The sequence below is a fragment of the Triticum aestivum genome, chromosome 5D (genome assembly GCF_018294505.1).
Source record: "Triticum aestivum cultivar Chinese Spring chromosome 5D, IWGSC CS RefSeq v2.1, whole genome shotgun sequence".
NCBI lineage: Eukaryota > Viridiplantae > Streptophyta > Magnoliopsida > Poales > Poaceae > Triticum > Triticum aestivum.
In genome coordinates, this window is record NC_057808.1 from 444,085,247 (window position 1) to 444,100,828 (window position 15,582).

Below are 15,582 nucleotides of genomic sequence, written 5' to 3' on the forward strand. Positions count from 1 at the left end.
GAGCTGGCATGCGTGCCGGTGAGGCGTGGTTATATGGCGTGGCCTGTATGCCGCAAGGGGATTATCAATTATTGTATCCAAACAGATCTAGAAGAGAAGCTGATCTTCTCCTTCCTTCGGCACCCTCTCCTTCCCTGATCCACCTACTACTCCTTCTCTCTTCCTCCTAGATCCTGATCGGGTACGTTACAGACGCGCTGGCCATGGCTTCCCCTCGCCATCGCCAGGACGGAGACGGACCACACGACGGCGCGCCGACGTACGCCGGCATGGCGAAGCTGGTGCCGGCGCTCCCGCTCGAGACGCGGTGCCCGCCGTTCGCGCTGCGGCGCTACGGCGGCTTCTGGCTGCCGGAGGCGGCCCTGCGGCGCGGCCTCCCGGCGTTGCACGCCGGGTTCGCGCCCAGGCGCGCAGACGTGCTCCTCGCCAGCTACCCCAAGTCCGGCACCACCTGGCTCAAGGCCCTCGCCTTCGCCACCGTCCGCCGCGCCGTGCACCCGCCTTCTTCCATCGACCACCCGCTCCGCCGTCGCAACCCGCAGGACTGCGTCCCGTTCCTCGAGTTCGACTTCGACCACGGGGACATGGCCGAGCTCGAGGCGCTCCCTTCCCCGCGGGTGCTCGCCACGCACCTCCCCTACTCGCTCCTCCCCGACCGCGTCGTCGCCGACGACGGCGCGCGGATCGTGTACGTCTGCCGGGACCCCAAGGACGCGCTGGTCTCCTCGTGGCTCTTCACCAGGAAAGCGTCGCCGAGTGTCGGAGTGGACTCCGACTCCTACTCGCTGCAGGAGGCGGCCGAGCTTTTCCGCGAGGGCCGGTGCTTCTACGGCCCTCAGTGCCGGCACGTGCTCGAGTACTGGGACGCGAGCCGCCGTCCCTTCGGCGGCGGCGAGGTGCTGTTCCTGAGGTACGAGGAGATGCTGCGCGACCCGGCGGGGAGTCTGAAGACGATGGCGGAGTTCATGGGATGCGGCTTCTCCGAGGAGGAGGTGGCGCGAGGGGTGGTGGACGAGATCGTGGACCTGTGCAGCCTGGAGAAGCTGAAGAACATGGAGGCCAACAGGGACGGGCGGCGGAACGCGTCGGGCATCAGGAGCGACTCTTTCTTCCGGAAGGGGGTCGCCGGGGACTGGAGCAGCCACATGTCGCCGGAGATGGGGAAGATGCTGGACGAGGCCGTCGAGGAGGCACTCCAGGGGTCTGGGTTCAGCTTCTCTGGCTGAGCTCCGGCGAGCACTGGCCAGGGCGGTAGTGCGGGGCAAACAACAATGTCATTGCAAAGCACGGCTTGGAACACATGTTTTGTGGCGATCCATGGATTTAAGGCGCGAGTTTGATTCCAGTTTCTTGCTCGAAAGTTGATTGTCTTGTAAGTTCAAACAGTAGTTTGATAACTCATTCCAAATGTTTCTTTCCCAAAGTTCCGAATCATTCCAGTTCTACAATTTCAGTCCTCATTCAGTATCTTATTGGGAAAGTAGTGGTTGTACCCATGTTGGGTGCACCCAGGCTGCACCCCCTTATTCACACCGTTGAGTTGCTATGAGATTCGTGTCGTGGACCAGTCTATTTTGGTCGGATGCTAGGCGATTAGCATAGATCAGTAATTAGCACTGGTGTGGCAGACTAGCTATGCTATAGGTTTCAGGAATTCAGGCAGTAGGTTGATAGGTGCTAGTACGTTGCATGCATTGTTGTTGTCAGGCTCAGCTGCACCGCCTCCCACGTTTTTGTCTTGCAGCGTCTGGCGCCGCCTAGGAGAAGCGTGTCTCTCTCAGCTAAAAAGTTGTGGCACACATAGGCTACTGTGAGCGGTGAGCGACGAGCAGTAGGGGACAAGGCTCCCAACCATATGCAGAAATTTTTTAAGGCCTCCGATTGTTTATGTAAGGAGCTATGTGGACTCCCTATACCTCTCCTTTGAACAGCACTTTTGTGAAACATAGTACGCTCACAGAAGATCTCATTGTGTAGTAAAAAGTGAAAAGGCCTTTTGACTATCGCTCCTATTGCTTCAGATACACACGCAGTCTAGCGATCGAGCCACCCCTTCATATTCATGCGCTTGTCCTCTCTCACTGCTCAACAGTTTCAAAAGATGTGACGTGGCAAATACACAAGGTTAGGAAATTTTTTTGTTGTACTCCCTCCATCTTACAATAGTAAGAATATTTTTCAAGCTATGTTAGCTTAAAAACTAATTTATATTATACAATGGAGGAAGTAATTTACAACTATCTATTGGTACTATATGAATAAAATTAGGCTGGCATTTTGCAAACGTAGCACCAGAAAAAAAATTCAATTATTGTTTGTTTAAATGTTGACTTGCAATCTAAATTCATATAAAATCTAACTTCTGACAAGGCAAAGCAGAGAGCCGTCGCCACGAGGCTTGAGACCTAGCTTACCACTAGTACTATATAGTCTCACATTTTTTCGGAAAATGCTATACACTCTCTACATTCCAATAAACAAGACGAGTACACTTTTCTAAATTCTATTTTGACAATAATTATATCAATAATATATATTTTATGACTTAAAAATTATATCATTGAAAATTTCTTTCGAATATAAATTCAAGGGTATAACTTTTATCACATATAACATGTATTTGGTCATTCTATTTTTTTTGTCAAAAGGGAGCGAGTATACCTCTTTTAACCGCACGAGATTAGATCACTGTTGTAAATCCCAAAGTTTATAATATCTCTCGATATAAAATCTTGTGTCATGTTATGGTGATTTGATCTTCTTTTGTTTTTTCATTGCTTGTCGTATCTCTGATATTAAATACGAAAAATGGTCACCGCAGATTGACGATATGCCCCCGCAGGTGTTCCAGGTATGACATGCATCCGCAGATGTTTCTAGGTACAACATGCCCCCGCAGGTGTTCCTGGTACAATATGATGAGAATGCACCAGTAGATATTTCGTATACAAATTTGGTTGTGCCATGCGCGGAACAACCCTCACAGTAGCGTGGTGCCCCGTCCAAGGTGCAGCATGCCCCTGCAGGTATTCCAGGTATAACATGCGCCCGCAGGTGTTCCAGGTACAACATGATGGGAATGCACCAGTAGATGTTCCGAGAACTAATTTGGTTGTGTTGTGCCCGGAACAGCCCTCACAGTAGTGTCCGACAATCATCCCAGGTACAACATGCCCTTGCAGGTGTTCTAGGTACAACAAGCGCCCGCAGGTGTTCCAGGTACACCATGATGAGAATGCACCCGTAGATGTTTCGGGTACAAGTGTGTTTGTGTCGTGCCCAGAACAACCCTCACAGTAGCGTGCACCCCATCCCAGGTACAACATGCCCCTGCAGGTGTTATAGGTACAACGTGCCGCCACAGGTGTTCCAGGTACAACATCTACTATATAGTCACGAGGCTTGAGACTAGTGGAGCGGTACAGATCAGTTTCGACCTACCTCACCACTACTATATAGTTTCACATTTTTTCCGGGAAATGCTATACACTCCCTCCATTCCAATAAACAAGGCGCACACACTTTTCTAAATTCTATTTTGACCATAAATTATATCAATAATATATATTTTTGTGACTTACAAATTATATCTTTGAAAAGTTCTTTCGAATATGAATTCAACGGTATAACTTTTATCACATATAACATTTATTTGGTTGGTCTACTTTTTTGTCGAAAGGGAGCGAGTATACCTCTTTTAAGTCACCGCACGGGATTCGATCAATGTTGTAAATCCCAAAGTTTATAATATCTCCCGATATAAAATCTTGTGTCATGTTGTGGTGATTTGATCTTCATTTTTTTTATTGATTGCCGTATCTCCGATATTAAATACGAAAAACGGTCACCATAGATTCACAATATGCCCCCGTAGGTGTTCCAGGTACAATATGCCTCCGCAGATGTTTCTAGGTACAACATGCCCCCGTAGGTGTTCCTGGTACAATCTGATGAGAATGACCAGTAGATATTTCGGATACAAATTTAGTTGTGCCATGCGTAGAAGAACCCTCACAGTAGCGTGGCGCCCCATCCCAGGTACAACATACCCCTGCATGTGTTCCATGAGAATACACCAGTAGATGTTCCGGGTACAAATTTGGTTGTGTCGTGCCCGGAACAGCCCTCACAGTAGCGTGGACACTCGTCCCAGGTACAGCATGCCCTTGCTGGTGTTCCAGGTACAAGAAGCGCCCGCAGGTGTTCCAGGTACACCATGATGAGAATGCACCTGTAGATGTTCCGGGTACAAGTGTGGTTATGCCGTGCCCGGAACAGCCCACAGTAGCGTGGCAGCCCGTCCCATGTACAACATGCACTTGTAGGTGTTCCATGTACATGATGCCCCCGCAAGTGTTCGAGGTACAACATGATGAGAGTGCACTAGTATATGTTCCGGGTACATGTGTGGCTGTGTCATGTCCGGAACAGCCCTTATAGTAGCCTGGCAGCCCGTCCCAGGTACAACATGCCCCCGCAGGTGTTCCAGGTACAACATGATGAGAATGCACCCGTAGATGTTCCGGGTACAAGTGTGTTTCTGTCGTGCCCAGAACAACCCTCACAGTAGCGTGCACCCCGTCCCAGGTACAACATGCCAAAATTTATGTACTAGTGCACTCCGTAGGTGTTCCAGGTACAATATGCCTCCGCAGATGTTTCCAGGTACAACATGCCCCCGTAGGTGTTCCTGGTACAATCTGATGAGAATGACCAATAGATATTTCGGATACAAATTTAGTTGTGCCATGCGCAGAAGAACCCTCACAATAGCGTGGCGCCCCGTCCCAGGTACAACATACCCCTGCATGTGTTCCATGAGAATACACCAGTAGATGTTCCGGGTACAAATTTGGTTGTGTCGTGCCCGGAACAGCCCTCACAGTAGCATGGACACTCGTCCCAGGTACAGCATGCCCTTGCAGGTGTTCCAGGTACAAGAAGCGCCCGCAGGTGTTCCAGGTACACCATGATGAGAATGCACCTGTAGATGTTCCGGGTACAAGTGTGATTATGCCGTGCCCGGAACAGCCCACAGTAGCGTGGCAGCCCGTCCCATGTACAACATGCACTTGTAGGTGTTCCATGTACATGATGCCCCCGCAAGTGTTCGAGGTACAACATGATGAGAGTGCACTAGTATATGTTCCAGGTACATGTGTGGCTGTGTCATGCCCGGAACAGCCCTTATAGTAGCGTGGCAGCCCGTCCCAGGTACAACATGCCCCCGCAGGTGTTCCAGGTACAACATGATGAGAATGCACCCGTAGATGTTCCAGGTACAAGTGTGTTTGTGTCGTGCCCAGAACAACCCTCACAGTAGCGTGCACCCCGTCCCAGGTACAACATGCCCCTGCATGTGTTATAGGTACAACGTGCCGTCGCAAGTGTTCAAGGTACAACGTCTACTATATAGTCACGAGGCTTGAGACTACTGGAGCGGTACGGATCAGTTTCGACCTAGCCCACTACTACTATATAGTCCCACATTTTTCCGGGAAATGCTATACACTCCCTTCATTCCAATAAACAAGGCACGCACACTTTTCTAAATTCTATTTCGACCATAAATTATATCAATAATATATATTTTTGTGACTTAAAATTTATATTATTGAAAAGTTCTTTCGAATATGAATTCAACGGTATAACTTTTTATCACATATAACATGTATTTGGTTGTTTTTTTTTATCAAAGTGGAATTTTAAAAAGCCTCCACGCCTTATTCATGAAAGGAAGCATGTATACCTCTTTTAAGTCACAACACGGGATTAGATCATTGTTATAAATCCCCCGCAGGTGTTCCAGGTACAACATGATGAGAGTGCACTACTATATGTTCCCAATACAAGTGTGCTTGTGCCAAGCCGGAACAACCCTCTTAATAGCGTGGTCACCCGTCCTAGGTACAGCATGCCCCCGCAGGTGTTCCAGGTACAACTAGCGCCCGCAGGTGTTCCAGGTACACCATGAGTAGAATGCACCCGTAGATGTTCCGGGTACAAGTTTGATTGTGCCGTGCCCGGAACAGCCCTCTCAGTAGCGTGGCGGCCCGTCCCATGTACAACATGCCCTTGTAGATGTTCCAGGTACAACATGCCCCCACAGGTGTTTGAGATACAACATGATGAGACACTGATGTCCAGCGTCTTTGAGGATACGTGACCGTTCTACGTTTTCATGCCTTCGTGTAAATAAATGCGTCTAGAGAGCAAACTGTGGCAGAAGTAATATAATGTGAGAAATTAGCCATTGATCCAAACTGGGTTCACTAGTAGAAAACAGGGCTTTCGTTTGGGCCTGGCCAGCCCATTAGTCCCGGTTCTGCACGAATCGGGACCCATGGGGTCCATTAGTCCCGGTTTGTGAGCTCAGGGGGCCGGCCGGGGCCTCGTTGGCATTGGTCCCAGTTCGTTTCGACCCATTTGTCCTGATTCTAGGCACGAACCGGGACCAATGGGCCTCGCTCCTGGCCCACAGCCATTGGTCCCGGTTCGTGGCTCGAACCGGGGCAGAAGGGGGAGCTTTAGTCCCGGTTCTAGCCACGAACCGGGACAAATGAGTTGCCTATATATACCCCATCGCCGCAGCAGAGCACTCCACAGTGCTCTGTTTTTTGCTGGCCGACGAGGGGGAGGGCATTGGGTGGTCTAGCTCACCTCCTATGCACATAAGGTGTTCGATGAAATGCCCGAGCCACACTAGTTAAGCTTTCTCCTCTCGAAGCTCGACCTCCGAGCTCCATTTTTCCCGAGATTTGTCTAGGTTTATATTAGCGGTCCGTCACGCCCCGTCCCCGTCTTCACCGCTGTCGATGGCCCGCGCCGATCTCGTCGCCGGCACCACCGTGGTGAGCCTCTTGTTCTTATCTTCTTTCTGAAAGAAAAAGATTCATACTTTACATAGATACTTGTCTAATTTTCTTACTTTTGACACACATAATTATATATAATGCACGCAGATGAACCGGCAATGGATGTACGGTGATAGACACACCTCCGAGTATATTAAGGGCGTGCATGATGCGAGCATGAAGAGTTATTATTATGATGATGATTCCACCTCCGAGTAGAAGTTGTATGATGATGATTAGTAGGACTTATTATTATGATGATGCATGATGCAGGCATGAAGAGTTATTATATATCAGTGGATGAAATGAACATGGATTGGATTGAAGTGAAGGCAACAAGCATGTGGTGCATGTCGAAAGTAGTACTGATCCAAACTTTATCAAGTTAGGATTAGTATTACTTTCGACATGCACCACATGTTGCCTTCACTTTAATCTAAGCTATGTTTAGGCATATCAGTAGCGTTGGTAAATCAAGCATGGAAATAAGAGAGGACACTTCTCTCTATTAGCTAGCTAACACACCCTAAATTACCCCCTAAACCACCCCTTTTCAGAAAAAAAAAACAAAAACCTCAGCTCCTGCCAGCTGCTGACGCGTTGATGCCTATTGGTCCCGGTTGGTGCCACCAACCGGGACTAAAGGCCCTGCTGCCTGGGCTCGCTGCACCGGCCACGTGGAGGCCCATCTGTCCTGGTTTGTGTAAGAACCACGACTAAAGGCTTAGGGCATTAGTAACGACCCTTTAGTCTCGGTTTAAAAACCAGGACAAAATGGGCCTTATGAACCGGGACAATAGGCCATTTTTCTACTAGTGGTTGTAGTCATGGTCAATGCATAATTTTATTCTTAGTATTTAAGAGAAATGCTGGTACACACTGATTGAAATTAGAGTCCCCGGACAAAGTCATGGATCACACACTTTCCCTAGACCAGACGACTAGACGCGTATAGACTATAGACTAAGGCATGGATGCTGCTTTCAGAAGAAGAAAAATGCACAGCAGGGGCATCTATTTGGTTGAACGATGCGGCGCCTTGCTCTATGCACACGCCCGCCAGCTAATTGGATTCTGCGTGACACGAGGCATCCACGTGACCTTGTTTCATTTCTCTGCATTGCATGCATGCGGGTCATGTGCAGTCATGTCGGGTTGCCGAGAATCTATTTTACAAAGCAGACCGGGACAAAAGGAGACAGACGACGGCTGATAGCTAAGACTTTTTTCTCTTGGTAAACTTGTCGATTTACATTTACCAACGGCGACGCCACGCTGTGCTGTCAAGGTACTCGCTCGCCTCACACTCATGTTCCAGGAACAGCTGTAGTTCCTGTCCCATGTATAGCATGCATCACACTTCTGTTCCTGGCACAACTCCCGTTTCTGTTCCATGTACATCATATTCCTATTTCGCGGGAAGTGTACATCATATTCCTTGAACAAGAATAATCCTCTCCTCGTCCCTACCTGTTCCAGGCACACCACACCCATATTGTTCCGGGTACAGTACTTGGGCAAGATATTCTCGGATCAGGTCGTCATGAGGCCAGGACAAGACATGCCAGCCTGGCGATCCTTTTTATTTTTGAGTAGGAGTATATCTGTTTTTCTTATATAAGTGTAGGATTTTTTTTGAAACTCAAGTGTAGGATTTTTTTGATAAGAGTAAAAGTATATCTTTTAGTACGTGCACGTCTGCTTGCGCTGGAAGAGGAGGATTCCACTTCCACTTCTCTTCGAGGGTAAACGTGCCATGGCCAGTACGCCTTTGCCACGCTCGAGCCAGAGGCGAGTTACTAGCGTTTCGACAAGGGTTAGATATTGAAAAAAAATTGAACTAGGGTAAAATCATGCTTTTATTAATATGTACCTCGGCGGCGGATGGATTCCTGTAGCGGTGGCGCGCGCCGGGAGGAAGGCTGGGCAGCAGCGCGGACAAGGCGATGCTCTCTGCCTGATTTGGTTGGGCTCGGTGGTGCTCCTCGAGGCTGGCGCTACCTCTACATGCTCACAACGGGAGGAGGTGTGGGCGGGGCCTCCCTGGCGAGGTTCCACCCAGATCCCGCGCATGGGCTAGTCTGATTGTGCGCATCCCCGGCCCGATCTTGAGCGCGGCGGTGCGGGCCTGCCTTATTTGGCGTGTTCCCGTCCGGTTCCAGCGATCGACATTGTGGACCGGTTAGATTTCGGCACGGTCCCAGTGAGATCCAGCGTGCGGCGGTGCGTGATGTTTTCCGCCCAATGCCTGTCTGCGGCGACGCGGGTCTGTTAGATCCGGCGGGCTCCCAGCTTGTCCTGCGCGCGGCGGTGCGGACAGCCAGTCGGCGTGGCTTCCGCCCAACTCCGTCATTCAGTTCGGTCTCGGTGGTGCGTGTTCATCCTCCTTTTTGCTCGGTGACATTTGGGTGTCCCCAAAGGTTGAGATGGTCTGTTAGAAGCTCGACTTCGGATGAAAATCTCGCATCGACCTTGTCGACACCAGCGGCAATGGCATATGTGGATGTCGTTATCCTTCTTGAAGGGGTTGCTGTGGATCTTGATGTACCTCGACATCTCGTGTCTGATGGTCTTCAGGTGAAAACCTAAGAGTTGGCTATGCCGGATCGGGTGACGGTGGTGTCTGCAACATCGCTTCCTCCTTGGAGGCGTCACTTTGGAGACCTCGACGACGGCCTTCGAGGGTGTGCGTGGCTGTCGGTGGAGCTTGGGTTCGTGTGGTTGTCGGGAGAGTTGCTTGTAGCTTGTCACTGGCCGGTGGTTGCGATTTGTGGTGCTCTTGACCTAGTTTAGCTAGCGTTTTGCCCGTTTATTAGGGTTTTAGCTCGGTTTTCTTTTAATTAACTGAGCGGTCTCTTTGTACCATTTCTCTTTGATCAATGAATATAGCAACTCTACTATTATCATTCAAAAAAAAAAGAGTTCCAACAGATAAACAGATGGCCTTCGGTCCTAGCTGGGCATCTAGTTCTAAATGTTGATGCTTCCTTTTCTGTTGGAACAAACTCCGGCGCTTGTGGAGCAATTATCAGAGATTATAAAGGGCATTTCATTAATGCTTCTACAGCTAGGCTTGAGCATGTGGATGCACTAAATCTCAATGAAGGCCATTCGATGACGGCATCGCCAGTGTTGGATGATTGCAGGAGTATATTGTGTGATTTTGGAAAGGTTACATTTGAGCATTGTTTTAGAGAGTCCAATGTAGTAGCTCATGAATTAGCTAAATGGGGATGTGTGAACGACCCTTCTGTTTGGGACGAGGCACCTCCTGGCTTCCTTGTTAAATTCTTAGCTGATGATGTAACCGTTATTTGAGTTAATAAAGTAATCTTTCCGTAAAAAAATAGAGTTCCAACACTTGCACGGCGATCGCTCATGTCAATGCCTGCTACGTAGAGACTAGGCGGGAATCTAAGTAGGCATGCTCGCGCGTTTCGTCTAAAAACATCACAACTTATAGGGATACTAAGGTACACGATTGTCACACGCAAGCACATTTGTTGACATCTAATGATAACATAGTTATAGATCTGCATACCACGTCCTAGTGTTTGCAAAAGACAAGGTGCCTGAATATAGTACAGCATTAATGTGCACATAACCGGCTGCTATGGCGTCCTCAGAAAGCCAGGAGCTTTCGAGCTTTCTGAAACAAAATACAGCTTTCTAATACGCCATATGATATACCATTCAGTTCAGAACCCGCGTTTCTTGCACGATGACCTATTATGACCTTCTCCCTTACATCTGCTACATTTGATAACCCTCTTGTATTGGGATATCAAATCATTATGATGGTCGCTAGAGGTGTTGTCTCTTCCGATTTCTGACAGAAAGTTTGGTTGATTGTAAACACTATCAACCTTCTTGCTCTTTTGCTGGAAGAGTGATACATAATCCATCCTTGATTTCATCCTTACAGTTGCTGTCCTACCTTTGGATTTCACTCGCTTTGGCGGATGCAACTGCTCACATGACGTGATGGCAATGAAATTATCTGCATCACACCGTCCTTCACCCGGCTCATTATGGCTTTCCTCCTCCAGCAATCGCATATGTCTAGCTTCGGTCCTCAGTTCCTGAAAAACTTTTAGTGTCTTGTCAAGCATGCCCTTGCAAAGGGAGGTCTCCTTCACCGTTTCTAGAGCGGCAATGTACAGGATATTTTGCCGGTATGAAGCATCGTCTGGCTGAATCGATGCATGAGGCAGAGCAAGGTTTGAAGGCTGCACTTCCTTTGCCATTTTGGTCCACCTCTTCACGATGTTCTTACTCGGGATTTTGAGTATGTCGTTTCGTATCAGAACCTGCTTGATCAATCAGGAAAAAGAACATTGATCAGCAACAAGCTGATAGAAACCTGCATAGGAAGAAAAAAATACCAAGGACACTAACCTTGATAGAGTGACAGCACAACATCCCACTATGCTGAAAGTATCCACAATCAGTCTATGAAATCACCACCATCTCTGATAGCAACCTTGTACCTCCTCATCTCGTATTCAGGCAAGTAATCCGGTCGGGCACGTGTGACCTCAAATTCCATATTGCTTATGCAATTAGATATAATAAACGATGCAGCTTGATAAAGCTCCTCTTCAAATTTAATGAACACACCCTTAGTATATATCTTGGCTGCATCAGCTTCCAAGGGGAACCCTCCGTTGAGTCTTCGACGTTTCTGCAAACAAACATACACACACAGAAAGCAGCTTGATTATACTAAGTTCAATCTTGCAACAAATTTTATGCTAAGCAAATGGTGCAAAAGCTTGTGAGGCATTACACTTTTTGTGTGTGGATTGAACAATCTAAGCTACAGGTTTGATGCATTTCGGGTTTGTATATCTTATGAATATTGATCTAGCGGTATATATATCAACTAAATAGACACATCAAAATATGCATATTTGGGCTTCTCACCATCTTTGTCATGTGTTGCTGCCTGCCCTCATCCGATGTGCGTGATTGGAGTAGCTTGTTGTACTGCTTGACAAATAGGTGCATAGGTGATGAACGAGGTATGTACTGTTTCAGCAGGTGGTTTGCGCTCTCGCTGCGTTGAGTACTTGTCATCCCAGCACAGAACACACTGGAGAAGTATGGTTTAGCCCACATGGTCCGCTTGCTATATAGATTCTCAAGATAAGGATTATCCTTCAGATTGTACTTATCTATAAGTTCAGCCCACTTTCCCTCAAATTCTGTGACATAAATAATATCATTTATAATTTTGTGGAACTCATGTTTGAATCCACTCTTCTTGCTGTATACAGGGCCAAGCTTCTCCTTTGCGCACCTCAATACATGCCACTTACACCACCTATGCTTCGTATTTGGCAATATGTTTTCTATTGCTCCTTCCATCACCTTGCACTGATCTGCACATAATGATTTTCATGTTAACATGGAAAAGATGCCAAGCATACATTATGGAAATTATCAAATTATTCGTGATATCTTACCAGTCAATATTGTGACTGGATGCTTTCCATTCATCGTGTCGACGAAAGTTTTGAAAGCCCACTCGAACCCCTCAGTAGTTTCATGACGCATCAGCACTCCACCGATATGACAGATTGGTAGTGGTTGTTCACACCAACAAATATACCAAAGGGCATATTGTACAGATTAGTTCGGTAAGTCGTGTCAAAGGTGACAACATCTCCGAAATATGCATAGTCTTCACAGTTCTTTCCAGTGCACCACAATATTGACTGAACGGAGCCTCCTTTGTCAACGTTGACATATACCTGAAGGTTAGGGTCAGCAGTTTTCATTTGATGCAAGAGATCAATAGTCTTATGTATGTCATCATTGATTGATTCTTGCGCAAGCCGTGAGCACAAATACTTCAGGTTCTGCTTACGGTATGGCACGCCTCCATTTTGACCATGTGTAGCGCAGAGGATGTTTTAAACCTTGCTGAGGCTGATATTGTTCTCTCGGAGATTCCGGATGAAGTCCGTCATCAAAGGATCTATGTAACTATGAGAATTCCATTGACGCGTCTCCTCATGCCCAGCTGATAGCGGGTGGTTGTGTACATTGTCAAACATAGTGACGTACCACCCATGGTCTCTAGTGCGCAGTAGACGAATCCTCGCTTTGCATCCTGTTCTGCATGTTTCGGAATTCTCTTTCTCACTCTTGCCCTGAACATATACACACCCAACGGATATTATTATAAATCTAAATGATGTCCAACATGATACCAAGTATACGAAATGAATCAGCTAAAAGTCAGTTGAAAAAGCTACGAATAATACGTACATGGCATTGGCATACTATCTCATGCATAGTTTTGTACTTCGCCTCATTTATCCTGGTCTTGCCATGCCGGATCCCAAAACCGTTCTCCCATGAAAAAATATTGTACATCTCATATGCTTCTTTACACGAGTCAAATGTAAAACCTTTAACCGGGGCAAATAGATTGTTATTGCTGTTATCGGTTGCTCTTGCGATACAGACTTGCAGATAGTTGCTTTTGCTCGGTATAATCCTTTCATCAGGTCCAGACACGCCTCTGAATCTGCATTTTACAGTAGATTCAGTTATGTCGCTATATGCATGTAACAGTAGATGGCCTTGACCAATACAATGTGGAGTGGATGGTTAACTGAATTTCAATTAATTTCTTGAATTGTCTCATTATCAGATTCTATCTATGGTTGAATCCTAACAGTAGCGTCAGTGTGACAAGGTGCAGAACTCCTGACGAGGTTTCAATGTCAACATAATCACAATCAAACATGAATATTGCTATGAATCAAAATATAACAGATGCCCAGACAAAACATTTATCCACATGAGTTGTCAGGCGTGTATGCATATATATAAACATATATGAGATTATACATGGAAACTTCCTGTGTCGATGTCACACCTCACAACAAATATTGGAAAATTGACCACAACGAATGCATAGTGTTATTTTCATTGTGCGATCCAACACTCTAGGCATCATATTCCAGCCGATTTATGGATAAAAAAACAGTGAAACGGCAGAATGAAACTACATGGAAGTCCACCAGATGGTTCCGCAAAAAAATCCAGCCTAAGTTAGGTGTTCGCTGGATCTGCAGAGACAACATTCGTACCTCTTCTTCCAATTCCTGACGACGGCCGTGGGTTGCTTTGCTGAGATAGCCGGGGTCTGGATGGCTCCGTCCGCTAACAGCCCGGGTCTGGATGGCTCCGTCCGCTCTGCCCGTTGAGATGGTCGGGGTCTGAATGGCTCCGTCGTCTGAGACGGCCAGGATCTGGATGGCTCCGTCCGCACTACAACCGCTGGCGGAATCTGATACAGCGGTGGTGGCGGCACAGCTCCTGGGAACGGGAAAATGAGAAATTTGTCAGGCACCACAACGTTTAGGCTTGGAATAAAACCGAAATTCGTCTCCCTAAAGATGAATCGGCCATGGATTGAGCTGACTGCATACCTTGATGCTGGCACATGTGTACCATTTCCCTCTCCACCTGGCCAAACTACAAGCTCGAACAGATCGATATATCGAGCGCTAGGGATCTGGTCGCCGTGCGGCTCTGCTACGGGCTTGATGCAGAAATCATCTGCTCCCCCATCCATCATCGCCCGGGAAGCAAGGTAGCTGGGCTCGGCTTCCATGGATTCTGCTCACATGGAAGACTAAGAATAGAGAGAGGGGACGGGGTGTGATGTGTGAAGGGAGCACTCACTGACGGCTTGGATATTGGGTGCACACAATTGAACGGGCTGGTTTGGCATCGCTGCTTTTGATGGACAGGGCCGACAGCTAGCAGTACATGTAAGGTCACATCAGTCAGACCGTGACGGTGAACAGTGAGCTATTTCAGCCCAGAACAATTTGAATCGGCCGTCTCTCCCGCGCGGGATTACTGTTCACGTACAGGATTAATTGTTTACTCGTTTGACTGTACTGGACGCATCTCGAGGTGAGGAAACACTCACAGACGGCTTGGATATTGGGTGCACCGTGGGTGCATTCATCTTGGGTATAGAAAAACCACACTCTATGTTATTTCAATATAATTCCGAGAATTTTCAAGTGCGTTTAAACATTTCAAATTCATTTAAATATTATTTCAACATGATTCTAAAAATTTGAAATGCATTTCAGTTTGTTCCGGTTATGCATTGCAATAGGAGTAAATTACAGTCTTAGTTCAATAACATTTTGATATTGAATGAATTTGAAATGTATTTCAGTCATGATTTAGTCAAAAATCCAAATATTCATTCCAAGTAATTTCAATCATGATTCAATTATTACTGTTTTAATTACGAGTGTGATTTAGTTAAATGGTTTTTTTTTTCAAATGCATTTCAATATTTCGATGCATTTGATGTACATTTCGGTCATGGCTCGATATAGTTTCAAATGCATTTTGGCCAAAATGTCTTATAATACAGAATCAGGACTAAAATGTATTTCAAAAATTGAAGTGGAATTATAAAAAATGGTGCATTGCATTTAAAAAAGATTGGGAAACCCAAGGATGACCAGAATGCATTTCAAAATGCTGAACTGTATTTCACACATGTTGTGAAGTGTATTGTTGAAATATTATTAAATCACATTTTGGGTAAACGATCATGATCAGGTGGGCCACGCATCACACCAGTCGTGTGCGAGCTATTTGATCGGAAGTGACCAGACGCTCCCGCTTGCGCCAAGTGCGCCTACCTTATCTCCAAATGAAGTGTTGTCATACACTCGTT

The 15,582-nt window shown here is 46.9% G+C and overlaps 2 protein-coding genes across 2 annotated transcripts in view; one reads left to right on the forward strand and one right to left on the reverse strand.

Annotated features, from left to right (window-relative positions):
* LOC123122564 (cytosolic sulfotransferase 12) overlaps positions 1–1,448 on the forward strand; it is a 6,769-nt gene extending 5,321 nt beyond the window's left edge. Inside the window, exon 2 of the mRNA XM_044542770.1 lies at positions 193–1,448. Coding sequence (XP_044398705.1) covers positions 193–1,226 — 1,034 coding nt within the window. The 3' untranslated portion in view covers positions 1,227–1,448. The remainder of the gene's footprint in view (positions 1–192) is intronic.
* An 8,986-nt stretch (positions 1,449–10,434) lies between these two features.
* LOC123125409 (protein FAR1-RELATED SEQUENCE 5) lies at positions 10,435–14,546 on the reverse strand. Its single transcript, XM_044545907.1, has 7 exons — positions 14,303–14,546; positions 13,961–14,189; positions 13,131–13,392; positions 12,323–13,012; positions 11,781–12,238; positions 11,253–11,538; positions 10,435–11,164 (listed from the first exon to the last, which is right to left on the reverse strand). The coding sequence occupies exons 4-6, from the start codon at positions 12,411–12,413 to the stop codon at positions 11,302–11,304; spliced, it is 786 nt and encodes a 261-aa protein (XP_044401842.1). The 5' UTR covers positions 12,414–13,012; positions 13,131–13,392; positions 13,961–14,189; positions 14,303–14,546; the 3' UTR covers positions 10,435–11,164; positions 11,253–11,301.
* Positions 14,547–15,582: the final 1,036 nt, after the last annotated feature.

Bases quoted from the DNA above. Each gene is read 5' to 3' on its own strand.
- LOC123125409 (XM_044545907.1), bottom strand. From the start codon at position 12,413: ATGCGTCATGAAACTACTGAGGGGTTCGAGTGGGCTTTCAAAACTTTC. The intron at 12,239-12,322 runs GTAAGATATCAC...CATTATGTGCAG, and splicing joins TCCAGTCACAATATTGACTG to ATCAGTGCAAGGTGATGGAA. The intron at 11,539-11,780 runs GTGAGAAGCCCA...GTTTGTTTGCAG, and splicing joins AGCAACACATGACAAAGATG to AAACGTCGAAGACTCAACGG.